This window comes from Anomalospiza imberbis, chromosome 25, assembly GCF_031753505.1.
Source record: "Anomalospiza imberbis isolate Cuckoo-Finch-1a 21T00152 chromosome 25, ASM3175350v1, whole genome shotgun sequence".
Lineage (NCBI taxonomy): Eukaryota > Metazoa > Chordata > Aves > Passeriformes > Viduidae > Anomalospiza > Anomalospiza imberbis.
In genome coordinates, this window is record NC_089705.1 from 256,472 (window position 1) to 283,852 (window position 27,381).

The 27,381-nt window shown below is 45.3% G+C and overlaps 1 protein-coding gene across 40 annotated transcripts in view; it reads left to right on the plus strand.

Moving 5' to 3' along the window:
• EPB41 (erythrocyte membrane protein band 4.1) overlaps positions 1-27,381 on the plus strand; it is a 95,550-nt gene that overhangs the window by 54,811 nt on the left and 13,358 nt on the right. For 6 of the 40 annotated variants that reach the window (XM_068172410.1, XM_068172421.1, XM_068172420.1 and 3 more), the window contains 14 exons: positions 90-165; positions 644-862; positions 3,028-3,115; positions 3,646-3,798; positions 4,586-4,683; positions 5,019-5,191; positions 6,754-6,870; positions 8,147-8,275; positions 9,494-9,601; positions 11,092-11,297; positions 13,082-13,138; positions 13,252-13,296; positions 14,046-14,108; positions 17,052-17,231. In XM_068172410.1, the coding sequence (XP_068028511.1) occupies positions 90-165; positions 644-862; positions 3,028-3,115; positions 3,646-3,798; positions 4,586-4,683; positions 5,019-5,191; positions 6,754-6,870; positions 8,147-8,275; positions 9,494-9,601; positions 11,092-11,297; positions 13,082-13,138; positions 13,252-13,296; positions 14,046-14,108; positions 17,052-17,231 (1,712 nt within the window). Of the gene's footprint in view, positions 1-89; positions 166-643; positions 863-3,027; positions 3,116-3,645; positions 3,799-4,585; positions 4,684-5,018; positions 5,192-6,753; positions 6,871-8,146; positions 8,276-9,493; positions 9,602-11,091; positions 11,298-13,081; positions 13,139-13,251; positions 13,297-14,045; positions 14,109-17,051; positions 17,232-19,141; positions 19,193-19,572; positions 27,022-27,381 lie in introns of those variants that run through there. The other 34 variants (XM_068172407.1, XM_068172432.1, XM_068172429.1 and 31 more) reach the window with 31 other exon arrangements.

Consider the following 27,381-nt stretch of genomic DNA (forward strand, 5'->3'; position numbering starts at 1 on the left):
ATTATTCCCAGCTCTTTTTTATATCAGCTGACCATCACAAAGCTGTCTCAGTGTGTTTATTTTTCTCGAGCTCTCTCTTGTCATTGCAGGAGGCCCCTGGGATTTTACCTTCAATGTCAAGTTTTATCCACCAGATCCTGCCCAGCTAACAGAGGACATCACCAGGTGAGTTATCCGGGAGTCCTGCTGCCATGTTCTCCTGGATATGGAATAGAAATGTTTCCTATTTGGGTGATTTTCCCTCCTTCAGGAAGGAGATCAGATACCTTCACCATTTGGAGGGGGTTTGGTTTGCTTTCAGTGGATGTGAGGATTTAGTGGATGTGAGGATTTTCCCACACTCCACTGGAGTCCATGTGTAAAGCAGTGTCATTTCGAACTCTGCCATGTGCGTGTTCATATAGAAAAGTAAATTCTAACGTAAAGCCAAGATTTTCTGGTCATAGTGTCCTTTAATCCCTTTGCAGAGTGGAGGTGACCTTGAATCCCCCAGTCCTCCACGCTGTTTACCTTGGGAATAAGTAAAAATTGGAAACAAGCATTGTTACGTGTTCATCAGTGGCGTAAAAAAAGAGACTCTGATCCTCAAGTTAATAAATTTCTCTCTGTTCTCTGTGAATAGTATTTTCCTTTCTGCCCTCAGGTATTACCTGTGCCTGCAGCTTAGACAGGACATCCTTACAGGGCGGCTGCCTTGCTCCTTTGCCACCTTGGCTCTGCTGGGTTCCTACACGGTCCAGTCGGAGTTGGGAGACTATGATCCTGATCTCCATGGCCCAGATTACATCAGTGAATTCAAACTGGCCCCAAACCAGACAAAAGAGCTTGAAGAAAAGGTTGTGGAGCTTCATAAAACATACAGGTAAGGCGCGGTGGCTGGAGGACTTGTTTGTGCACAGCAGCATGAATAAGGGAAATAATGGGATTTTCTGGTGTTCTCCCCACCTCTGTGAGATACAGAAAACATGTGGATGTCCCAACGCTGGAAGTGTTCAAGGCTGTGTTGGATAGGGCATGGAGCAACTTGGGATAGTGGAAGATGTCCCTGCTTATGGCAGGGGGTGGAATGAGATGATCTTTGAGGGCTCTTCCAGTCCAGACCATTCTGTGATTTTATGATGACTCTCTGAACATTAACTTTTAACAAAAAATCTAATACTTTGGACAAAATCTTTCTAGAAGCAGGAACTATTTTTTCCTGCATGAAGAAGAAACTATGTTTTAGAAAGCAGATGGAAAGTCTTGCAATTATTTAGTAACAAGTGGGGTTTTTTCCCCACAGAATAGTCATGAAAGTGGGGTTTAGTTCATGTGCAAATGCAAAATTTACTTGTTTTAACCTCACCTTTTGCCTTTTTAAAATATATTTCTTTGGGATTTATGTAATTTTGGATTGTAGTTTGATCTAGTTTCTCAGTTTACACACTATAGCCTACAGCCAGTTTGGGGCATTCTTCTACCACATTTAGTGACTAACATTCATTTTCTAATGTGGAAGGATTCCAGGTGCTCCAGGAATTACAAACCTGCAGTAAGTGTTTCCTAGTGCAGCCATGACCTGGGCAGGTGTGTCTGGTTCAGGTAGGGTTGAACAACTCCTGGGACTCTCCCTGGTATCAGATTCAAGGGTAAACCTCGTCCTCATTCTATTTTGGACATATTTTCCTAGAAAGGAAAACATGGAGCAAAGACAAGACTTTCTGACAGGTAGATGGGAGCAAAAAACTGGAGCACATTGGGAAGGATGGATGTGGGCTGTGGCTGTGACCACTCAACACCTCACTCAAGCCTGAAAATCAATATTTTAAATTGATTCCCCTCCATTTACACTGAGAGGAGAGGAAATGAGGGAAAATAAGTACTGGACCTCTGACAAGCTTCATGACTTGGAGTCAAAGGCCATTTGCTGTGCTAGAAGTGGTGGATCACAGTGCTGAATTATTCATGCCCTCATCAGAAGGAGACTTTAATGTATAAGATGTAGTTCTATTTAATCTGTCTGCATGTGCAGGAGAAAACAACATGTCCCCATTTAATTTCTGGTCTATATTTTGTGAACATTAAACTTCAGAGAGTTTTCAGTGGGAATCATAGAATCATGGAATTGTTTAGGTTATAAAAGACCTTGAAGACCATTGAGTCCAGCCATTAACCAGCAGTGCCAAGCCCACCACTAAACTATGTCCCCAGGTTTAACATCCATGTGTTCTTTGGACATTTCCAGGGAAATCTCTGCTAAACTGTGCTCTGGCTCTTGCTACTGTATTTGCAAAGCCAGGCACATACCAAGATAGTGACTGCTCCTGGGGCTTTCCTACAAGATTGTCCTTCTAGTGGACTTTGCCCTGTCTCCCACCGTTCAAACCTCTGTTTACATCACTCACAAGACGTATGTGAGCGCTCAGTAAGGAGGACATCAAAGGAGGGTAGAAAATGAAATGTATGCAGCTGAATCCTCTCCCAGCAGAGCTGTTAATGTACCTCATACACCAGAAAAGTACTAACAGGGACACTTCAATAACGTTAATAATGGCCTCCATTATCAGGATGTCTTTGTTAAATTGTGCCCCTCCTGCAGACAGGGCACCATCTGTTCCCAGAAAACCCTCATTCATCTGGTCCCCCGGCTGGAATCTCTGCTGTGTGGTTTCAGCTGTCTGTGTGTTTGGTTGGAGAACAATAGCTGGGTTTGGGGAGGTCTCGAGGCAGCCAGTCTGCGGGGAATGGGACCTATCATCTTTTGCTTAGTTGGGTTTCTTCTGCTGAATCAAGTTTTGTCCCCTCACTGCTCTCCCTCACTTCCTTCTCTAGTGCCTTTACAGCTTCACAGGAATAAAGCGCAGCTGTGTTATTGGGATGTCTCAAAGCACAAATTTGGGCAGTAAGAGTGATTTCATAATTCATTATCTGGGCACAGATTTGTTTGTGTTGAAAGCAAAAGAAAATCTAGTGGATTTCATGAAGTCTGATCTGCCTCCTCTTAAAAGCAACAGTTTTGAGAATACCAATCCCTTTCTTTTTCTGCAGATCCATGACTCCAGCCCAAGCAGACCTGGAATTTCTGGAGAACGCAAAAAAGCTGTCTATGTATGGAGTCGACCTTCACCAAGCCAAGGTGAAAGCCCAGCACATGTGCACCTACCTGTGGATTTTGTAATTTGAGTATCCTTCCCTTGCAGGAGCAAGTTTACCTGTTTTGGGAAGCTCCTTTGGAAAGAGAAGAAGTATGGAAATACAGACACATATAACAGGAATGCCTCAGGCATTCCTGCAAGAGAAGAGATTGTAGTTGCTTATTATTTCTATGTCGCAGGAAACTTTCCGAAGCTCCTCGTATAGACAGGTCTTTGCTCTGAGTAACTTAGAATAAATATATATTCCCTGCCACATGAGCCTCTGTGGTCCAGGAAATGCAGGATGGGCTCTTGATGAGCCCTTTGGGCAACCATCAGAACAGGAGAGATCAGGAGGAGGGAGGAGGTTGTCAGGAAAAGCATGAAAGAAAAGGAAGCCATGGAGCTGGGAGCTGGAATCTGGGTGGTGAGGGGATGAATTTATGGGACGACCAGAGGGATAATTTGGAAGGCAGCTGTTGACATGAAGCTCATAAACCTGACACTGCTTAAATCCTCATCTGCATTCCAGGACTTGGAAGGAGTGGATATCACTCTGGGAGTCTGTTCCAGTGGCCTTCTTGTTTACAAAGATAAACTGAGAATCAATCGCTTCCCATGGCCCAAAGTCCTGAAGATTTCCTACAAACGCAGCAGCTTCTTCATAAAGATTCGGCCAGGGGAGGTACGACTGGCTCCTGTGGGCTCCTGTCATCCTCTGTTTCCTTGGGATGGGCACTGTGTGTGTGTCCCTGGAACGGAGCGGGGCAGGGTCACGCTCTTCTCTGCTTAAACGTTTGACATCAGGGTGTCTGAGCCCAGCTGAAGCTCCAAGCCAGCTGGTGACAGCGTAACAACGTGTCATCCAGCACCACCTCCTGGCATCACTGGGTATTCCCAGCATCCCGGGAAAGGCGTGGGAGGTTGACAGATGAAATTGGGGCAGAACTAACTCATTTTTTGGAAACAGGGCAAGACGATGGCTCTTTGTCTTGCTTTCATTCAAAGAAAATAATTAAAAATTAGAATTAGCTTTTTACTTAAGTGCAAGAAGCAGGGAATGGATGCATTGGTGCTGCCTCTCATGAATGGGGAAATCCCTGGAGCAGCCTGGTTACATCAGGGAGAGAGGCTACAATGGGGATCCACCTCTTTCCTCTTCTTCCTCCTTCTCCTACTTTGACTGCCATGACCCAGCCTTGCAGGGCGGTCAGTGTTTGACCTCAGCCCACAGCTGGGCAGTATCACAGGGGGGATAAACCTACAGCATGTTGCTCTGCAAATCCCTGTGCATCCTGAGGGATGCCCGGGCTAGTGGCCAAGCCCTCTCTTTCCTCTGACCTGAGGTCCTGCTGCACACTGTGGGGTAGGTTCAGCAGTTTGTGCCACAGCAGACCAGGGTGGTGGGCCAGGGACTGGGCTCCTACCACATTTATTTCCTGCTGTACCTAAATAACTTATGCTTTCCACAGCAAGAACAGTATGAAAGTACAATTGGGTTCAAGCTACCAAGTTACCGGGCAGCAAAGAAGCTCTGGAAAGTATGTGTTGAACATCACACCTTCTTCAGGTGGGTTTTCTGAACAGTAGCCTCACCCTGAGTAACTTAGTGCTTGAATTTAACTGTTGAAAATGAACATTGTTCCTTAGCTTTCTGGAAAAATGGGAGAGAAATGGTTTCAGGGACAGTAGCTGTTTATTGTGCAGAAAATTTTTAATCAAGTTCTGCTTTGTAAGACCCGTAAGACAGAGATCTTTGGGTCATGTAGATGTGAGACATCATTATTATGTGCATTTCCTTGGCCAAGTGGATGCAAGAGACTCCTTTAATTTCTATTTTAATTCTTCTTCACACGCCCTTTCCTGGCTTTGGAGGCGTGATTTTTAAATGTGTGTGTCTTTCAGGCTGACTTCCACTGAGGCCATCCCGAAGAGCAGGTTCCTGGCGCTGGGCTCCAAATTCCGCTACAGTGGCCGGACGCAGGCGCAGACGCGGCAGGCGAGCGCCCTGATTGACCGACCCGCGCCCCAGTTCGAGCGCACGGCCAGCAAGAGAGTGTCCAGGAGCCTCGATGGAGGTGAGTCAGTCCCTGCTGCATCTTCTCTCTCCCTTCTGGAGTCACCAGGATGCTGAAGTACTCCTTAAGGCACACCTGGATTACCTGCTGTACAAAAACGCAGGTGTAATTTGTCAGTGTTGTACAAGACTTTGTTCCTGCCCCTTAGGTGTTTTGGAATTATGTGCCTGTAGTGAGACTGAATTGGTGCTCAGCTGGTTAAAGCAGGGTGCTGATAACACCACAGGAATGGGTTGGTTCCCCATATTGGCCATTCACTTAAGAGTTAGACTCTATGATCCTCATGGATCCCTTCCAACTCAGAGTATTCTGTGATTCTCTGATTCTGAGTTGGACTTGATGATCCTTATGGGTCCCTTCCAACTCAGAAAATTCTAATTCATCACACAACCTTCATTCACATAAACAAAACCACCCAACCAAACCAAAAATTCCCCCAACACAGAATAAAAGTGGACAATTTGCACCTAATCCACCCCTTTTCCCTTCACCACAATTACAACAAGAATTCCCCGTGATCATTCTGCTCTCTTAACATTGCTCAGTACTTTTGCCCAATACCTCTCCCAGTTTTTATCCTTATCTCAGTATCACAGCACTGTGAGGGCTGTTATGGGTAAATGAACTCCATCTCAGCCAGACCCAATACAAAAATGCAAACCAAGGGTGGTCCCAGCAGAACTGACTGATGAAAAGAATTTAGGTAGGTGCTGAAGGCTTATGGCTAAGTTCTGTTTGTAAAGATATTTCTTCATTTGATCTCAAAGCATTTTCCTTTAGAAAATCAGAAATTAAGCCATTGTGTTTGTTTTGTTTAATATAACTTCTTAAATTCTGTAGTTTTATGTGAGGGGGAGATTTTTTGCCATGATAGAAACTTCTTCATTGTCTCTTAAAGCGATGCTCAGGTTGGAGTTGAGATGAGCTCATCTTTGAGATTTTTAAAAGAAATTGATAGCAGCAGAGGAGGTGAGGCATGGAAAAGGGAGTGCCTAAGTTTGGTCCGTGTCATCTGTATCACAGGGTATTAAGATCCAGGGAAAGAGGAGCATCCCTGTGCACTGTGAGGATCCCATGAAAGAGGGGCATCCCTGTGCACCACAGACACCTGCCTGATGGAGCAGGGACCGTGTTGCTTTGATCCCTCAGTCTGTGCTGCAACCTGGGTGGACCAGGGCTGCTCAGCACCCCATGGCCAGCAGCAGCCAGGCTGTCCCTGCTTCTGGGCTCAATGACCTCTTGAGCCTGGGTTTTATGTCGTGGAGCTGGAGGGAAGGGATAGTTCAAGCTCCATAAGGCAGCAAAGCCAATTCCAGCTTCCCTGGAGTCGGGGCACATGAGATTCCTCAGGCACAGTGCAAAGCAGCAAAGGAACCAGTGCTGCTGGTTGCCCATTGACCATGCCATTATGAGTCCAGATGAGTAGAGAAATTGCAGCTGCAGTGCTACACCTGGATGTCAGAGCTGGGAGAAGAGCAGCCTGGGAATGTGGCACTCCTGCCCCCTTGACATCTGTGCCTTTGCCATGAGGGCGGTTGTTAACGTGTGCCCCATTTCTTCAGCTAAACGTGCGACTCAAAAGGTTGAGTTCAGAACCATAGAAGAAGAGAAGCAGAAGGAGGTGGTGGTGGTTGAGGTTCCTGAACCAAAACCTGCGGATCAGATCCGAGAGAAGCCAGGTATAGCTGTGGTGGTGGCTAAAACTCTCTGCAGTGCCTTTCCTATCCTGTACATGCTCGTTCCTGACAATTTCCAATTTTCACCAAATCTGATGGCTTTCTCTCTTCATTTCTTTGCAAGAAGAGTTTCCCAGTGAGAGGAGACACAGCCCAGCTCTAGAAGACTCCTTAAATTTCCATCTTTCACCTCATTAGACTGCAATTCCTGTGGGGAGGTGGGGAAAAGATTAGGATGTGCTGGCACTTGAGAACTGTCTTGTTAAATGTGGGTAGTTTTGTATATATGGATTTGAAAACTTTAAAGTTTACAAGTTGTGATCTTGAAACTTCTCATGAAGTTTCTGAAATTCTTCATCCCAGAACCTCCTTGCCATTTTGGGTTGGTTTTTTTTGGTGTTTGAGAAATGCTACCCATTTTGCTCTGTGGAGCTTATATTTCTCCTAGAATAGGTACTATTAATAAATATGAGTGTCCTTAAGAGGTGTGTAGGTACAACAGCACATTTGAATACTCATTAAGTGTATCACTGCAGCAGTGTTGCAAATATTTGTAGTCTTCATCACTTGGATAGTGACCACCTGTGGTGTGTTCAGGCTGGAGATAATTCACATACAAATGCTTTGGGTATTCTCGTACCACCCAGAATTTTTTGACTGCATTACTGCTTTTGACTGCATTACTGCTTTTGACTGTATGACTGCTTTTCCAGTATAAAGGTCAAGTTTTCATGAAGTGTGGCAAACTTCCTCTCCATGGGCATTCCTTGAATCCTCACTAATCAGCATCTCCTGGTGGGGAAAGGCCGATGCTGTAAAAGCAGAAGGTGGGGAATTTCGGACACCAGGGTAGATTTGGAGTTGATCACTCAAGTACATTTAATTAAAGCTGCTAGGTTTTGGATAGCTTTTTTGACTGGATGTGTTTTTCCTGGATTTTGCCAGCCAGCACCTGCCTCCCTCCAGACTTTGCAGGCAGAGCCCTTCCTAGTTCCACACTCGAGAACTGTTCATGTGTCCCACGTCTCCTTTCCTGGGCAAGGAGCCCATAAAGCTTATTTTTGTGTTCTTTCCTCCTCTCATCCAATACACTGTTGGGTCTGACAGCACTAAAAGGACTGACACACAGTTCCACGGTGGAAAATGACTATTGAGCTGTCTGCAAACCTCCTTGCTGTTCCCAGCTACTGAAAAGGATCTCCTCACTCCTTGCTGTGGTGACCATCGTGTGTTTGTGTGGGTCCCCAACCCCCATTAACACCTGCAAACCTCTTTCTAGCCAAACACACTCTTGAAACTTTTGAAACGAAACCCATTGCAGAGGAGGAAGAGGAGAAGGAAAAGGCAGAGGTCGTTAAGGTTCCTGTTGTCAAGCCAAAGTCAGTGGAGGTGGTGCAGGCGCGATCAGGTACAGCTGCAGTGGTGTTTGGTGGCAGTGGCAGTGGCTCCTGTGCTGTTGCTGCTGAGGTGAAGCGATGCAGTGCTGTAGGACAGCGGTTACACTGGTTGTGGTGGTGTTTGTTGGCACTAAAATCACTCCTTGCTTTGCTGTGTGCTGTTTTCAGGTGTGCTCTGGGTGCAGTGAGGGGGTGCCATGCCCTGGCTGTGTGTGGAAATGAGTGTGCAGTGGCCTCTTAAAGCTCCTCCCATACTGTCTCTTCTTGTGAAGTTTGTTCCCCTGAGCTGCAGGAGCATACAGTGCCTGGAAATCAGGTTATGAGATCTGGGACTGCTGGAGGTCACCTATATTCCACTTTATTTCTTCACTAGGGAACTGCTACTTGCCTAGTTGGGGAAGGATGTCAGAGCAACATCGCTGCTGCAGACAGATCCATATTAATCATAACTAAAAGGAGAGTTGATTATTTGTTGCAGGAAGAGGAGATTGAAGCCATAGAGGGAGGTAACTGGGAACATCACATGTTTCCTTGGTTGCTGTGAAAACCACTGGAGAACGGTCGTGGCCCCAAGGCTGCCAGAGCTCCAGGAACATTTGGACAATGCTTTCAGGCACTGGCTGGGATTGTTGAGATGTTCTGTGCAGGACCAGGAATTGGACTTGATGATCCCTGTGGGTGTCTTCCACCTCAGCAGATTCTGTGATTCTGTATTCCACAGGATGTGTGGCAGCACATCAGACATCAGCTGGTGTCAGACCTGAGCACATCCCAGGCTCTCCCGCTGTAGCTGCCCCTTCTCATCCATCTCCTGCACTTTCCCTCATCCTGTCTTTTTTGCTGCCAGTAGGGACTATTGGTGAGGTGATAACCGTGGTGATGGTGATCAGTCACAGAATTCTGGAATGGTTTGGGTTGCAAGGGACCTTAAAAATCACCCAGTTCCAACCTATGTTTTATATTTCAGTGCTTTTTACTGTGTTTAAATAATGTGTCAAAATAGCCAAAGGCAGTTAATAATGAAAATGTAACTAAAATACAATTCTGGCAGCCCAGAACTCGTTGTTGGATGGCACAGGAGAAGGTTGGTGTCTGTTACCATTTTCCTGCTTGTCTTGATACTCTGGGAGAGCAGCAAGAGAGATGGCCCTGCAGATTTACTGGTGGCAATATTTCGTTTGCTGCTTCCTCTTTAAGGTGGCATTTTAACACATCCATAACTTTTTTAGCCAAACGTGATCTTGGCAGTATTGAGATAAGCCCAATTGAAGAGGAGGAGGAGGAGGAAGAGAAAATGATGGTGGTGAGAGAACTAGAGCCATTGCCGAAGGAGTCAGGTACCACTGCAGTGACAGCTTTGCACTCCCAGCATCCTCCTCATCCCGGCCGTCCCTGCCATCTCACCTCTGTACAGCCTTCCCAGCAGCTGTCACTGCTTCCGTGACATGAATACACTGGGACACAGCACTTACTGTCCTTTGAAGAGGATAACACAGTGTCTGGGTCACAGAAATGAACTGCTGTGCCGAGGAGCAGGGAGAGAGTGGAGCTGGCAGTGGTGGGGTGGGTTTTAAGTTGTTTACAGCAGGATGTGTTGTCCAGGAGTTTGTCTTGAAAGTGTCATTCCAATCTCTGGAAATTCAGAAGTTTAAAAAAAATTCTTTTTTTGCCTCCACCTTGTACATTTTTGGCCACATGTATACCTTATTCTCCCTATGTTTTATTAAGACACAGATGAGATGTTGTTACCTTTTCCGTACAACAGGAATTCTTACTAAGGAGTTGCTTGAAATTACAGTTTTTATTTTAACAGCAAATTTTCTGTGAGTGACTGGCTGGACATGAGTGACCTCATGTTGGCTGGAATATGATACACAGTATGTCCTGCTGCAGACTGTGATTTCGGGAATGTGAGACCATGTCATAGATACTCTTTTATGTGACAGGGTATCTTTTTAGTGAAACATCCCTAAAAACCAACATCAGGAGAGCCAAATAGCTTATTATATACCTAGGTGCACACGGGAAATTAATTTGGGCTTGCTTTTTCACACAGCTTTGGCTTGACTATTTCCTTGGGGTCAGGCAACTACCTGGCAAATCAGGAATTGAAGGAAAGGAGTAGGCAGTTGATTTTGTGTTCACCCAGTGCTTGTATTTACAACTGTCATCCTCTGAAAAGATGATTTTTGGCAGCATGCTATTCATTTCTGCACTGTCACTGGCCTGGAGGTGCCGGGTATCTTCCCATGGTGCTGCCTTGAAGATATCCAGCTCAGACACACAGCCCCAGCCTGCCTTGAAACCCACCAGGAAGTTGCTGAGAAGTTTGCTAGAGCAATGCTTGTTGATTATTTTTTTGAGGGGGGGCGAAAGCCTGTGTTTTTCTTCCAGAAGCCATCTGTTTCTGCGTGAGGAGATGCCCATGAGTACAGAACTCCTCACGCTGTGTCTTTTCTAGTTGCATTGGAATGCAGTCCGTGTCAGCTGTGTGTGAAGGACCCAGAAATTCATGGCACAATGTCAAAAATAGATTTGCCTTTCTGGTGTGGCTTCTCTGCAGAGTGCAAGCTTGCTTTTTGTAAACCATCTGGTATGGGGTTTTATTTGATTTTATTTTAAGCCATAAGGAAAATAATCTCGACTCTCCTGTACTAAATGCACAAGCTGCTTTGCTCAACATCTTTATTTATTTTCCCTTTTTTTATCCTCCTCCTCCTTCTCCCTTTCTTTTTAAATGACAGCACTGTAATTTGGAAAGACTTTGCGCAGTCCTTTGAAAAGTTACCTGCTCTGAACCGTGTCCCTGTCTGTCCCCCATCCTCAGCAGTGGCTGTGATAACCCCAGAGCGGAGCCCCCGGCCCACTTCAGCCCCGGCTATCGCTCAGAGCCACCCTGCAGAGCCAGCCCCAGCTAAGTCCAGCGCGAAGGACGTGGCCACATCTAAAGCAGGGAAGGAAACAGCAAAATCTGATGGGAGACGTGAAGAATATCCGCTGGAGAAACCCGAGGCGCCAGTGGATGCCTCAAAGGTAGGTCAGAGCGGAGTCTCTCGGGAAGAGCTGGGCTGGAGCATCATTCCAGAAAGTCACCCCAAAGCAGCAGCTCTGTCCTGGGAGGTGAGGGGTTTATCCCTCATCCCTCAGTGTCGGGTGGGAGCAGGCACAGGGGTCTGGGTGCCAGGGAAATCCCAGCTGTAACATTCCAGGTGGAATAGGGAGCTCCAGGGCAGCTGAGTATTGCTGGTTGTAGTCAAAGCAAGTGCAGCCTGCTGATAGATGGTTAAAAACACTGGCAAGAGCTGCATGTGATCATGGAACTAGAGTTCAGAGCTCACCCATGGCCAGACTGTGCCCCCTGATTCCTGGTATGACAGCAGGAGGGAATTCCAGTGAAATCAGTGATAATGGATCTGGTCTGCAGCCCAGTGCCGGAATGTTTTTCACCGTGATAGGCTTTTGCTGGGAGAGCTGGTAATACAGTGCCTGCAAACTGGACTAAAACTTCAGTTAGTTTAAAACTTGAAACTTGAAAATGGCACTGGTGAGACCTCGGGGAGATTATTGTTTAAATTCCCTACTTTTAACGGTTATTTGATCTTTCTACAAATGTGTGAGTTCTTTGCTGGGGTTGGTACGTGTGTGCTGTTCTAATAAGTCAAAATAATGTGCAAAATTATTGCTGATATTACAGTGTCCTTAATATTCAGCAGATATTACCAATGTATTGAAACCTTGCAGTGGTGCAACAAAAGTGTTTGCCTTGAGACACAGTTTTCACATTACTCCAAAATTTAGCTGTTCTCAGCATTGCTGGAACCACATAATTCTAAAAATATCACACAGTGGGTCTTGTGTGAGCATCTCCAGGGGAGATTCCTATTAATTAAGGTTTGGAGATGGAGGTGAAGAAAGGGCAGTTGCTTCAAAAAATTCCATGGCCTACGTGAACAGTAATTTTTAAATTAAACTGCTGAAGAGAGCTTCAGGCTGGCACTGTGGGGTGGGAATTGGAGCACAGAGATCCTGCCCTGCTATTCCTGCCCAGCTGCTCCCCCCATCATGTTACACTGAGAACGAAGAAATTTTACTTATCCCATCTTACTTATTACAGGTTTTTTCCTAAATGCTTAAACATTAGATTTTTTTTTCTCCTTTAAATACAGTTGTGGGAGGAAAATGTGCATTTGAACGTACTAAATTTACTGTTTCTCCAATGGAGCTGCATCACTTCTTTAACACCCACTGATGCTTTTGCCTTCAGAGGACTTGTCAATCTCGTTTCCCTAAAATACTTCCTTTAGAGTGTTAAGACAATCTTGGCTTTCTATTTATGGACAGGAAAGAACCTATTTTGTGATGTTAGGCTTGGTTTTGTAGCTATGCCTCTTCCTACTGCCTCCTCCAGCATAATACCTGTGATCCAACCAATAATTTCTGGTTTTGAGAAGGTCTGTGTTAATTTGAGCATGTTGCTTTGTTTGGATTTTCACTGGGAGATCCAGCTGCAAATGCCATTTGAAAACATTGCCTAACCAAGCTAATGCAAATGGGAAGCCCTTCAGAAGCACTGGAGAGCACTGGTTTCAAATACAAATAATTCTCAAGCTGGAGGAATTATTTAACATGCTGTTGACTAACAAAGTGCTGGGGAGCTGCCATGTCATTAACCCCTGCCCAGGGCTGCATGTTGGTTTTTGCATGTTCCCCCAGCACTTCAAAACCAACTTTATGCAGCTGTGTTCAGAAACTAAATGGTTTCTTAAAACAAATCTACTAACAAGAAATGTTTTTGCCGATTTATTTCTTAAATGTAGGTGAGGAAAACACACATTGAGGTCACAGTCCCCACCACGAATGGTGCCCAGCCCCAGGTTTGTGCTAATAATTCAGTTTAGGTTGCTCACACTTTTTTTTTTCCCAAGGTTCAACATAGTTAAATGAACCAACAACTCTTTTTTTTTTTTTTTTTATCACTGCCCAACAGCAGCAGCCTGCAGAAAAAGAGGAAGAGCTGATAAGAATGAGGAAGGTTAGCCATTTTACCCTTTCACCGGCCAAATTTGCCATATCATTCATGCATCTGTAACCTGTTTAAAAAGACAGTGCTCCAATTTCTTCATGAGTTTTGGGTTGGGGTGTTTGTTTTCTTTTAAACTATCAAATACTTGATTTGAAAATTAATAGCCTTTTGTCCCATAGACAACCTCATTGCTGAAATTATGCATGTTGAATGTTCAGAAGGAACATGTGTGTTTTGATTTATGAAATTTCTTCTCTGTAACAAATTTAGCTAGAAACTAAATGTAGCCTGCATTGCTGGAAATGCAAAACAAAAATCAGGAGAAAGCTTTGGTATTGATTAAGTAATAGGGAAACATCCAAGATGGGAAAGTGGTTCAGGTGCAGTTGCTGTGCACGCTGGGACCTCGTAGAAGTCCCCCAGGCAGTGCAGCCTCGAACTCAGGGGTGGGCCTGCATCTCTCAGGAATGTGGTGTGGTGACTGTGCTTCCACAGAAAGCCAGGAATTGTCTCTTTGTGGCCAGAACCAAGGCCCCCCGGGAGCTGTCTCTTTAAAGAACTCATTGCATCTCCCATCTGCCATGAGCCAGACCCCCCCTTCCCAGCGGGAATTCCCACCCCATGCTGCCACAGCTGCACTCCCAACGCTGAGTTAACTTTTTAATTTGCCGAATTATTGATCCCACAAGACCAACATTTTAATTTTTTGTGCTTTGTTTTGTTTTGTTTTGTTTTCCCCTTTTCTTTCATTTTCACAGAAGAGATCAAAGAGGCTAGATGGTGAAAACATTTATATCAGGCATAGCAATTTAATGTTGGAGGTTTGTATGAACTTGAAGCTTTTTTTGAGTTGCATTTGCTAAAACTTCTGTATCTGCGCTGAACTTCTTCCTCTTCTGCTGCTGCCCTTGTTTTTGCATGCTCTTGCATGAAAGACCTTTTGATTTGATTTGATATTTTAATTATGCTTCTGCATGGTGACAGTAAACATGATGATGTGCAGGCCTTCTTCCTTCTTCCTCTTCTGACTTTCATTCTCTCATACCTCCCCAAAATACATGATTGGCAGTGCTCAGATCTGCTCTGGGACCCGCTGGCTGCTCAGAGGGTCATGGATTGTAGTGCTGGGCTCATTGACCAGTTTTTCACTGCTTGAAACAAATTCTTTTCCTGGGGGAAAAGCCAGTCTGTAAAAATATAAAATTCAGGATAAGCTGCTGGTGAAGTTGGGGCAGATTGCCCAGAGCAGCTGTGGCTGCCCTTGGATCCCTGGAAGTGTCCCAAGGCCAGGTTGGATGGGGTTTGGAGCAAGCTGGGATAGTGGAAGGTGTCCCTGCCCAGGGCAGGGGGAGAATGGGATGGACTTTAAGTTCCCTTCCAACCCAAACCATTCCAGGATTATGTGAAATTGTCACCTCTGTGGTGTCCAGGCCACCACAATGTCCATGTTGCTTTCAGGCAGGAGTGATCATTTTGGATGATGCAGTGGTGTTTACAGCTTTTCCATCCTCTTCCCAGCCCTTTTTGGCCTTGCAGCACCTCACCACCCCTGGGCCCCATCCTGCCTCAGTGCCAAGTCCCTCTGGAACTGACAGAGAGGCTCAGTGGTCCCAGGTGGCTCACCCTTCCACATTACAGCTCCTCTCTTTGGATTTGGGTGCCCTTTCCACTTGTTTTCACCTAAACTCAGTCTCAGAACAGATCATGCCAATCATATATTTTATTTTCTTTAATACACTCTGTTATGGGAGATGTTTTGTGGCTTCTGATACTCTGGTCCTGTGTTAATGTGTTCCTACTCAAACTTTAAGCACCAGCAGCTCGTAGGGTTTCCCCTACTGGTATCCCTTGAAAGTGGAGTGTACTAACTGCCTTCTCATCAGAACATTCAAAGTTTTGCAGCTTCTGTGTGGGTTTCTTGGGGTTTGTTGTTTTTTGGTTTTGGTTTTGTTCTTTTTTTGACTGCTACAACATAGAGCTTTGAGTCACAAGCGAAGGGTCTGCACATGATAGGCAGAGTTCGGCCATCGGAGCGCTCTGAGGACCTTGCCTGTTGCTTTTTCACCCAATTCAAACAGCTCCAATTCCCCAGCCCCAAACAGAGCTTTGTCATTGCTTCTAACCTCTTTTTTCCCATCAGTGCAATACTTGCCTCCAAGCCCTTTCCCTCTCCACTCCTCTTCCCACAGTTCTGTTGCAGGTACTCCAGCCCTCCCCTACAATAGGGCTGACCCAGCAGCTCACACCCTTTATGCACTTTATTTTTTTAATCCATGCACTTGGCAGATCAAGTATTTTCCTGGCAGACCTCACACTCCTGAAGCTGCCTAGTGATTTTACTGAAAGCCTTTTAACGCTCCACGTGCACTGGCTTCCTGCAGAAAGGGCAAAACAGGAGGAAAAGGGTGACACTGAGCAAGCTGGGTCCTCAAGGTGCTTCCCAGACCTGGCTCCACGTAGCTCCTCGTGGCTTTGGCTCCTCTGCCAGCCCTCCCAGGCCCTTCTCCTGGGCAGTGCCGGAAAGCCAAGGTGGTCCTTCTCTCTTCTCTGAGCCAGGAGCAGCTGTAGGGTTCTTGGACCAGGCAGGGATTTACCCCAGAGTCATTTCTACTTTTTTTTCCTACCTAACAGGCACTTGCCTTATACTTTCTTCTAGGATAGAAGCCAAAATTTGTTATTCTCCCCCCAGAACTGTGCCAAAAAAAGTAAATATTGTTGAAGAGGCATTTAAGGTTTAGCCCTCTGGAGGGAGGGTGGTGTGTCCTCGGTGAGCTGCAGGAATGGAGATTTTTGGGAGGGCCCTCCTTTAGGGATGCATTTGCTGTCCCATCTTCTAAAATCGATGGGCTGAGTAACACCTAAAAGCACAAAAAAGAGTGAAGTTTCCTGGTGATGCTTTTACTGACCTTGATTTTCCCCTTTCTTGCTGCTTTTTGGCCTTGTCCTGAAAAGTTGTTTGCTGTCTGCAAAAGCTTTCTTTTCTACAGCCTCTGGTTTGCTTGCAAGGAAGAACTATTTTTAACAGGTCGACTTGCCTTGAAGTATGTGTGTTTATGATGTAAACTGGCATCACACAGTAAAAATCTGACTTTTTCCAGATGAAAAATTTTAGCAGGAGTTTCTTGATTGATCCAGCATAAAATAAATTTTCAGTTTGATTTTTTTTTTCAAATAAAATAATCTCATCTTTGTTTCTGAAGTCTAAAACTGCCTGTGATAGCTCCTGGAGGGATGAGATGAGAGGGAGGGGGAAAAATGATAATGGGGATATTCTGGAAGCAAAGATAATTTCTGCTAGGAAAAAAGAGAAACAGGTATGAAGCGAATAAATAAAACTGAGAAAACATTTTCTTTATCATCAATTGTATTAATACCTGGAAATACTCAGGCTAGCAGAGGGTAAAGAAAGCAAACCCACAAAATTTAAAGATGTTAAATTTAATAACCCAAAGAAACATAATCTGGCAAATTTTAAAAAATCCTGCTGGGGGGAAATCCATGGTATTCCAGCTCAGCTGTCATCTGGTTTGGTGTGAGATGAATCAATGGCATGTCCTGCTGCTGGAGGAGACCCTGTTCGGGGGTTGCAGTTTATCTCAATTAATCAAAGAGGAGGAGAGAGGACGCTCCCTTTGTGTGTTTGCAGTGTGAGCACAGTTTGGGAAGTTGTCAGTAGCTCTACTAAGTGCAGCTTTGCTAAACACATCTTAGGCAGTCCTGAGTCTCTCTGTGTCCCTTCACTTATCCTGTCCTTTTGCTGATAGGATCTAGATAAGACCCAGGAAGAAATAAAGAAGCACCATGCCAACATCAGTGAGTTGAAGAAAAACTTCATGGAGTCCGTCCCAGAGCCTCGGCCGAGTGAGTGGGACAAACGTTTGTCCACCCACTCCCCTTTCCGAAGCCTCAACGTCAACGGGCAGATTCCCACGGGAGCGGATGGAGTGAGTACCTCGGCATGGGGTGTTCCAAGGGGCAGCGTTGCAGTGTGGGATTCAGCTCCCCTTAGCTTCTGCTTATTTTCAAGTTGAACAGTTAGTATTGACTTGTAACATGTAGAATGTTCTCTGACAGAATCGAAGCTTTAGTCATAGTATCATAAAAATGTGATTTTTTGGTAAGAAGGATGTAAGAATTCCTTAACTGGTACTGATGCTACTTTTCCTAGTGTTGCTATCAGTGTCAGATGCTAGAGAGCACTTCCCATGGCTGGTTTGGGGACTGGCTCATTCCTGGATCTCCCCAAAATGTAGAAAAAACCCTGACAAACCCAATATCCAAAGACTGAAATTATTACTTCAGAGATAACATTACAGATAACCCAGTGGAGAAGGACTGGGATGGGATGATTTTTCCAAAATCGCTTTGTTCTCCAGTTAATCTGGTATGTTATTGAGTTTAGGCTTGCATTAGGAACTCCAGGTGCTGATCTGCTGTGGAGGCTTCGAGAAGACTCCTTGGGTGGTCACAGCAGGGCTGTTCAAACATGATGAGACTCTCCCTCCTTCCAGGAACTGTGTGTTAGTAACCACATACACTCACAGTTTCTCTGCTAATTTGCTTAAAAAGGTAATTTTTCAAGGAAAAAACAGTCACCAACTGGTTTCTTCTTGGCTAACAGACACCTTTGTGTCATGCTGGTGGTAACTGGCTCGGATTTGGAGTCTGTGAGTAAAACTGTAGTTAGTGCCTGTGGTAATCAGTCTTTTAAGTGGCAAATGCAATTTTTTATTGCAACAGAAAAATTGCATCCTGACTGCGAGTGGTGGCAATTGAAGACTCTCTTGGTAGAAAGCCCAGTTTTTCCCCTTCCTTCCCACAGCCCTGCAGATGAACTAGTATTTCATGTTCAAACAAGACAGATACTTATGAATCAGGAAATAATCTTTCAGTGGATGGAGGGTAATTGTAACATGTACAAGGGGTTTAACACCAAGTTTACTACAGGCTCCTCAAAGCTTGGAGTAAAGCCAGGACAGCTAAAGGGCTTTTTTTGCCTACTGGAAAAATGAGATCCCCAAAATTAACTTAATAAGGGTTGGTTGTTACAGAATCTCAGAATGGTTTAGATTGGAAGGGAACTTAATGCCCTTCTAGTCCTGCCCCTGCCATGGGCTGGGGCACCTTCCGCTGTCCCGGGTTCCTCCAAGTCCCATCCAGCCTGACCTTCCAGAGATCCAGGGGCAGCCACTGCTTTTGTGAGCAGCCCATCATTGGGATTACCCTGTTTAACACATGGATAGACTTCACCCTCTGTGGCTGAGCCTCAGCATAGATTCCTCAGGAGTGTGTGGGCAGCAGAGCTCTGCTCCCAGTGCCCAGTGGGTAGGACAGAGCAGAGGCTCTCAAGCTCTACAACTGCAGTTCAAGAATGTTATTCTTGGTTTTTATGAAGAATTTCCTGCAAGGTGACCACACTGAGACCTTGGAGGGCTGCTGGTCACCATAACTGGATGGTGTGGGCTTGTCCCACCTAAGTCTGCAGTGGATCTGCAGCACTGCAGAATTGGTGTCAGCCCTAGATTTGCATTTCTGGAAGTTCCTTCTTAATCTGGTCCTCTTTGAAATGATCTCACTCTGAGCTTGCTACTTCCTGCTTTGAACTTTCAGAAATGCATCTTCCGCAGGCACTGACTGGGGAGAAAGTTTTCCCTCACCTGCATGTATTGAAGGATCATAAATCAGATGGTAATTAAGGATTGTAAATCATGGCGCAAAGCCATCGCTCCTGTTCATGGTGGTACCTTCACCCTGCCTTTGTGGCCAAAGGGTTTTTTGCCAGAGGCCAGTTCTCTGCTAATCCTGTATGTTTTATTACGAGACAACTGAACCGTAACACGCTTTGTGTGTCCAGGTCAAGAAAGTCACTGTCCCATCTTCTGAGAGACAGGTTGGTGGTCTTGAGGCAAAGCTGCTGCTCTGATCTGTGCTTCTGAACCAGACTTGCTATTGCAATGGCACCGAGCAAAAGCTCAACAGCAGCTGCTGGATAATGGTTTTTTTTTTTTTTGCTACATGAAGTAGTTTCATAACTCACACCCAGAGGACTTTGGCACTGCTGCAGCTTTTGCAGCTTTAAATTTTTGCTTATTTTGGTGCATGGCTGGTTTGAAAAAGCTGCATGACCAATATAACTGTGTATTCGGAGACAAAAGCAATTCTGAAAATTTAACTGTTCCCTGTTCTTTTTATGTTGTCTTTCTTTCCTTTTTTTCTTTTTTTGTTGTTGTTGTTGTTTTAATGATCATGTTACTCTTGCATTTTATATTTTTTTTCGCTGCCCAGTCTCCCAGCTACTTTCTCCCAAATTCTCACCACTTAGGGGTGTGCAAAGAACCAGTCCCAAAATACCGCACTGACCAGCGGAGGTTGGCTCAGCTGAGGGAGCTTAGAGCCAAGTTTTTCCTCTCCTAAGTACACTTGGGTTTGACCAGGGCTGGCAAACTAAAGGGATGTAGAGTTACTGAACAGCAACATTGCCACAATTTTTCCTTTCTTCAGCAGAAGTGCTGAAGCCCTTGCATGGTCCTGTGTGCTGATTTACTCATTCTGGGTTTTTGTCATTCTTTAGACTCCAGAAACAAAAATGCTAAAACACGGGGCAAAATTCCAGGAGTTTGCACTGCTCCTACTGCCACCCTGCCCATTCCATGCGTGGGATTTCTAAGATTTACAGTTTTTCACTTGTTCAATAGAATTTTCAAACCAATTGAAATTTTGATACTCTGATCAGAACTTTGGAAAAGCATTTTGTATCTGCTTTGCAGTCTGGCTGTTCCATGGGATTTTCCAAACGCTGGGTTTTAAGGGCACTGTAGATTAGGAAGCTGTCAGAGACCACATTTTGTACTACACCATTCCTGTTTTGAATGCTTCAAACATTTTTCTCACCATTCCAATTCCAAAACACTCTAGAGGATTTTGGGCATCCACTTTTCTGGGAGAACAGTCACCAAACACCCATGATCCTGATGCAGGTGTTGATGAGCTCTGCAGAGAGAACATGGTTCTGTAGCTCCAGGGCTGGTGTGACCCAGGCCACCAGCAACTCTTCTCCCCAGGGCAGTTTATTTTATGTTGAGAAGAGCTGCCATAATGCTTTGCACATCTCCAAGTGTCATTTTGGGCACTTTCCATCTGTCATTTTTGTTCATCTCTCTCTGTCTTTCTTGATCTTCTACCACGAAAGCAGACACAGGAACGGCCTCTGTTAGTACAGAATGAAGACAAACTAAAAGAGCAGGAGATACCTACTGAGACAGCCTTTCCCCGGCCAGCAAGTGAAGCAACTCTTCCAAAGGTTTCTGTTACAATCCCTGAAGAGCAGAAATCACTCAAAAAGTGTCAGCTATACTCTAGCATTTTTCCTTCTCCACGTATTCCCTTTATGATGTCCTTTCTCCTGGTCGTAGCACTGACTGTTTGGTGGCTGCTCTTTCTCTGAGTGGCAACAGGGTCATGTTGAAACCTCAAGACCAAAGCTCCTGAATTTCTGGCCTGTAGTCTCTGCTGCATCTTCTTTGTCCTGGTCTCTGATCTCCGTAGTTCGCTGTCCCTGCGAGGGACACCCTGTGACTGTCGTGTTAATCCCGCTGTATGTCCTTGTGTGGCTGTGATGGGACCTGGCAGGAGTGGTTGTGGATTGTCCATTCTGAAGTTTCCTATGGTGCAAAAGCAAATTCTTTGAATTGTGTTCCCAGCTGCTGTGGGAGGGCAGTTGAGGGGAGGAAATCCTGAGAGGAGAGTCTGGTTTCCCAAGCCCCTGAAGACTTCCCATAGGAATTGCTGGAGAATTGCTTTTAAACTTGCTATTTTAAATGTAAGGTATTCACAAGCTGAAGAATATTTGACACTGATCTAAAATGTGCTTTACAGGAATCTGCTGAATCACAGAATCCTGGAATGGTTTGGGGTTGGAAGGGCCCATAAAGATCATCTCGTTCCCCCTCTGCTGTGGACAGGGAACCTTCCCCTGGGCCAGGTTGTTCCAAGTCCCATCCAACCTGGCCTTGAACAATTCTAGGCATGGGAATCCACAGCCTCTGTGGGCAACAAGAGGTTGACTCTCTAGGAAGAACATTGGAGTCTAATCCATAAACACTAAATTTTTAGGAAACTCAGATTGGCATTTAAATAAAAAGTGCTCACTGCTCCTCTTGGTAATAACTTAGGGACAGGGTCTGCTTTTAATTTTCTAGTGGGGGAAGCCTGTGACAGAGTGTCCAGCTTCCCTCTCCACCCCTATTCTCACATCCAAGAAAATAGATAGTGTTACAGGAGAAAACTCGTTGCAAGGAGATATTTATTGTAAACATAGATTAATAATTTCTTTTTTAATCTGAAGGTCTTGGTGCACTTGGGCTGTGTTTTATTTCATTTGTATGGAACTAACTGAGGCATGTTTGCTTAGGTTACAGAGATGGAGTTACCTGTTGTTTGAGCATTCGTTCTGTTGGCATGTTGGCTTAGCCACATCAGGACACACTTCTAATGTTAAAGCCCTCAATTGTTTTTGACTTCTCTAACCAAACTGTTGCATGCCAGTTGTTTTTCATTGCCTACAATGTAAGTGTCTGGATGATGCTCCCATTTATCCAAGTTATCCTGGCTAAGCTGTGCAGGCTCCAGCCCAGCTGGGCTGAGCAGAGCTGGTTTGTGAACTGGAGGGAAGGTGGGACTTTGTGTCTAAGGGGTTTCTTTTCTGTAAATAGTAACGATGGGGCTGAGCTGAGCCCCCATTTCTCCTTTCAGCACTAATCCGTGTTCTCCTGTGTCCACTGGAGGACTGGGCTGGACACAGTCACTCTGAGAACACCCCCCAGTGTCACCAGTGGTGGCAGCTGCTCCAGCAGCATGGAAGATAAAGGAGCAGGCCTTTATTTCATGGATTAAAATGTGTGAATATATATAAATACCTAGATTTATAGCCTTTCTAGATCTGTATCTGTGTGAATAGTATTATTTAGGAAGCTAGCAGATAAACTTGAAGGAATAAGGCAAACGGCATATGCTGTCTGGTCTGAGGGTCCGTGGGTTATCATGGTCCACTCGAGCCACCTCTCACTCTTGAGGTACAGGTTGAGGTTCTAAATGCTGTCTCAGAAACTTAGATTGCTAGTGAAACCCTTTGTTTTAATCCCACAGGAATCTTTCCAATTCCTCTTGTAACCTGCTCCGATTAGTTCACCAGTTTGTGCCTTTGGGACTTTGTTTTGTGAGGATGCTGATTTTTCATTGAAAAATATTCTTCCCTTTTTAATACACTGCCTTTAATACACAGTCTTCCTCCTTTGGCACTAGGAAGTGTAGAAGTCTGAGGGTTATTGTCCAGGTGCAGTCTGGTTTGAAGGAGGGTGTTGGCAGGCTGTGTCCCTGAATCCTTGGAGCATCCCTTGGAATGCACTTGGACTCCAGCACAACTGGTGTGGAGTTCAGGAAGATGGAGGTGGGCCCTGGAGAGGAGAGGTGAGGGAGGATGCTGGGATGCAATGTGCTGTGCAGAAAATGCAGGGTAGAAGAAGTCAGGGGGTACTTGTGGCTGGCATTCCCTGCCTGCATCTCCTTTCCAAAATAGTAACAGTTGTGATGAAGAACAGGGATTGTTTGTTCTCCCCAACCTAGCGTGAAGAGGGAAGAAACAGGAGTTGTTTGGATCTCTCTGTCCATTTTCTGTCCATATTTCCTGGAGTTTGAACACACAGGTGCTTCCTTCCCAAAGCCATTGCTCAGGATCACTGCTTGGGATGCTGCAGTGAGCACTGCTGACTTTACTGCATTTCTGATCCAGTGACAAGAACTTGGAAGCCACACTGGTGGCTTTGGCAAAGCCATGGTTTCTATAGCTCTGTCACCCATTTTCAAAGGACCTGAATTCTAAAGCTTTTTGACCAGAGCAACCTTAGGCCGGAGTGCTCGGGGTGTCTCATCCCAGCGGGATCAGAGATGGGCTCTGACACCTCTACTGAATTCTGTAACTCTTTACTTCAAATGGTCTCTTTCTCTCTTTTTTAATCTTGAGATAAGGCTGGTTGTCATCAGCAAAAAACCTTGGAAACTTTACACTCTGAGAACGCTCAGGAACATTTTTGGGATTTATATACCAATTATGACTGCAGAGTATAAAGAAATTGAACAGATGCTTTCTGTGTCTCTGGCAGTTTAGATGCCAGTTATCCATATTCCTCCAGGTAGATATGATCCCTCCTGACAGAGAAAGCCCGTAACTTAGCAGGAACAGAAACCTCATCTGTCCAAAGCCTCAGTGATGTGCCCACTGGGCTAGAACCCCTTTCCTAGTCACTCCTCTGCTTTTTTCCCTGTTTGCTTGTGATACAAAGGGCATGGCAATCCACGTAAGGATTCCTGCACATTCTGTATCCCATTTGTGCACATTCCATGTCTTTTACACCTTGGTGCTCTGGTTTCCCCCTTTTCCCGTGATGCCAGCACAGGATGCAGCACCAAGAGGAGGATTTTGTGAGTCCTGCTGTCATCCCTGTGCACAGGGAGAGCTGATTGGCTCTACTGCTGTTTAAAGGCTGAGATCTCAGGGGATCTATAAAGGAACCAATACATGAACTTCACTCCTATTTTCCTCAGGAATAAACTTGCTGGGAACACCAGCAGCTCCTGGCTGCCTGCCCTGACACTGGCACCCATTGACACAGAGATTCACGCACCCTGTTCAGCCTGGCTGGTGCAGTGCCAGGCTATGAGTGATGGAGAGCTGAGTTATCCCTCCTGCAGAGAAGCTGGGAATGTCTGCAGCATGTAACCTCATCCAGGTTGGCATGAGAAATCCTGGTTTTCCTGCTGCAGAAAATGGCATTCTGGTGACTGGCACACTGGTGACATAGGCAGGATAAGTCTGGCAGCAGTTTTGCCCAGTGCTTTGTGGTGTGGTCACTCAGCTCTTTGATACTCGTGTGTAGGATCCCGCTGGGAGCTGTAGAGGGTTCAGTGCTCCCCATCGCGATATTGACACTTGGCTCCACACTCACTTTCTGAATCTCCTTACCCAGATTCCAGCTCTTTTGGACACCATCTAAAACACACAGGAGTTTCTTGTGCTTTCTTGCTTTAGGAAAAAGTGGAAACCTATATTTTGAAGCAGCAGATGTGCCAGAGCCAATAGCTTGGAACTCTGATTCAGTTCCGAGGCTGTGCTGGGTGTGGGGCTGTGTGTGTGATGATACTTGAGGTCTTCATTGCTGTAAAACAACATCCCTTTTTCTTTTTCAACTGCTACAAGGGAGCAGATAAATGAGGGTGTTGGCTGCATCTCCTCCCACCTTCTGCCTCACTCGAGGAGTGATGGAAGGTGAGCTGAGGACTCTCTATGGGCAGCTCAGTCAGGGCAGTGTTCAGCCAAGACTGGCTGCCCTCTCTTGTGTTTGTCCAGTAACTAGTGATGACCCTAAAGAGTAGGTATTCCATATCTCCCTCCTATCCTGAAATAATCAGTAGAGGTGGATTTCCTCAGCACCAAGGGAAGTAGTTTGTGTTTGGAGGAATGAGGCTTGGCTGTACCACCGGCTCCTGGGAAGGTTATCATAGAATAATGAAATACCCTGAGTTGGAAGGGACCCACAAGGATCATCAAGTCCAGATCCTAGTGATTATGGGCAAAGTATTTCACTTCACCTCAGTGTTAGTAATTTGTCACTCTGACAATTGTTTCACTGGTTTACTGGGTTTTCTTTTTTTCTTGTCATGAGTTGATGGTGCCTGTTCTGACCTACAGGATGAGGGAGGAAGCTTTCTGGATAAATTCAGCCCAAGAAAGGGTTATGGATTCATGCAGAAACTCCTTGGTTTGTACTTACTAGTGGGTGACACTGGAGAACCTGACAGAGGTGATTCTTCTTGTGTCTCTGTTTGCATCTTTGTGGTTTGTGGGGCTGGAGGGAAGGACAGGCCTTGGTTTGAGCCCCTTTTAGCAATGGTAGACAGTCCTGTTAGACTAGTCCTGTGGGGACTAGAAACACTTTCTTTTTTACCTAAAATGCTCTCTTTTGGAACACTTCTTTGGTTTTGTATTTTTTCTCAGATTTTTCTTTGTAAATATGTACATTTATCCATTAATAAATGTTATTGCAAATCAGATCTTTCTTTCCACTGCTTATTAACAAAAAAAGCTTTATATGATCTGTGTTAATGACTTCTTGGACTAACCTTCAGTATTCCTTTCTCAAAGCAGGAGCCATCAGATTCTGGGTCATTGCTGGATGGAATTCAAAGTGTAGGGTCTGTTGGACACTCTTGGGTGTGGGTTGGGTGCTCCTGGGGAGAGGGAGTATACAAGGCTGCAGCTCTAAGATATCAAACTGACCAGAATAATTCAATTGAGGATTAAATCCAGCTTGGTTTAAGACAGGCTTTGTTTGCAGGAGTTCTCTACCAAGTGCTTAATGTCACTCTAGCCCCTTCTCCCACTTCTCTTTGGAGACTGTGTGGTAGGAAAAAACAATTGCAGAAAGTTGTTTTGAGAGCAGAAATGAGGCAGGTCCTGCAGAGCTCAGCTACAAGAGCCTCTGTCCCACATGGTGTGTTAATGTGGGGACAAAAATGCTCCTTTTGGGTTTTGTAAGTGAAGAAACCACATTCCTAATGAACCACTGTTCCTCAGCTCAGTGATACAGCATGAGCTTCTGGTGGGTTTTTTCTGGTTGAAACTCAGGTTGTGTTTTGAGGTTGTGTCAAGAGTCAGTTTTAAATCCCAAGTTTTTCGAGATTACAGGAAGGCAGATCTGGCTGCTCATAATGCTAGTTCTCGAGATGAGTGTGGCACCAAGGCAGAGCTTTGTGTGACTTCATGTCTTGGTTTGAAAAGACAGGTGTCTGTTAAGAAAGGCAGGAACATCTCTTGGAATGAAAAATGTAAAGCCCTTCCCTCTGAATTATTATAATTTTGAAATTAAGGGGCTCTCAGGCAAAGATACGGGAATAGGAATAACAGTTCTTTATTAGGAAAAAATATATATTAAAAAATAAAGATAAAAATGCAGTAATACAAACCATCACTGCCAGAGTCAGAGCAGGGCCTGGCAGCCTGTGGGTCAGGCTGGTGGCAGCAGTCCCATCCCATGGTGGCTCAGCCCTCCTGCAGTGCCAGCTGTGCTTCTGCTGGAGCAGGGATCCTGCACAAGGGTGGAGTTTTCCTCTGAAGCTCCAGGGCTGCTGGAGATGGGCCTGGGCTTCTTCTGGGAAGGCAGTGGGGAAGAAAGCTGCTCCTCTGGGAATGCAGTGGGGAAGAAAGCTGCTCCTTTGGGAATGCAGTGGGCAAAGGCTGCTGTGGTGTGCCAAGGTCAGATTGTATCCAGGTAGGAATGCTTGGCTCCTCCCCTGGGCAGAGCCTCTCCCCATGGGATGATGGAATTTTCTCAGCCATGCAGGGACACTCAGTGGCCATGAACAGAGGAGATCTCCTGGAGGGAGGATTGGCTGTGGGAGAGATAAAGAAATCTGCCCCAAGAACAGCAGAGAGCTGCCCCAGCTCTGACAGGTGGCAGTAGAATACACATCCCCAGCCACATCCTGCAACCTAAGACACTTCATTTATGGAATGAGGGAAGTGGAATGAGCTGCACAAAATTGATGGCATTTATAAATACTGACTTTATCCTCTCTTTTCACCTGCTGCTGCTGCACTAAGGCAGCTCTTGCAATGCCACTACTTTGTTCTCTGCAGAGGGGTTTTGGAATAAAGAGCCCTTCATGCGAGAGTACCTGTCCCACAAAAGAGATGGGAAAGGAGACCAGTGGGGGTGGGCAGAAGAATCATATTGCCCAACAACCTCCTTTTGATAATTTAAGTCTTGATCTTGAGATTGTTTCATGTTGCCAAGACATTGATGTAGTGATTGGAGGTGATTGCCGTGTGTTGTGTAATATATTGGACTCTTGTTCATGACAGAATTTAGTCGTTTGAAGGTTTGGGCACACTGTGTGTTTTCTAGCATTACTTTTGGTCAAAACCTCTTTTATCTGCCTGTCATCTGAGTAGGCTGGTCAGGATGTTGTGATCAGATCAATGGCAGTGAGAAAATCCACTGAAAACCACAAATCCATAGGTAATGTCCATCCTTTCATTGC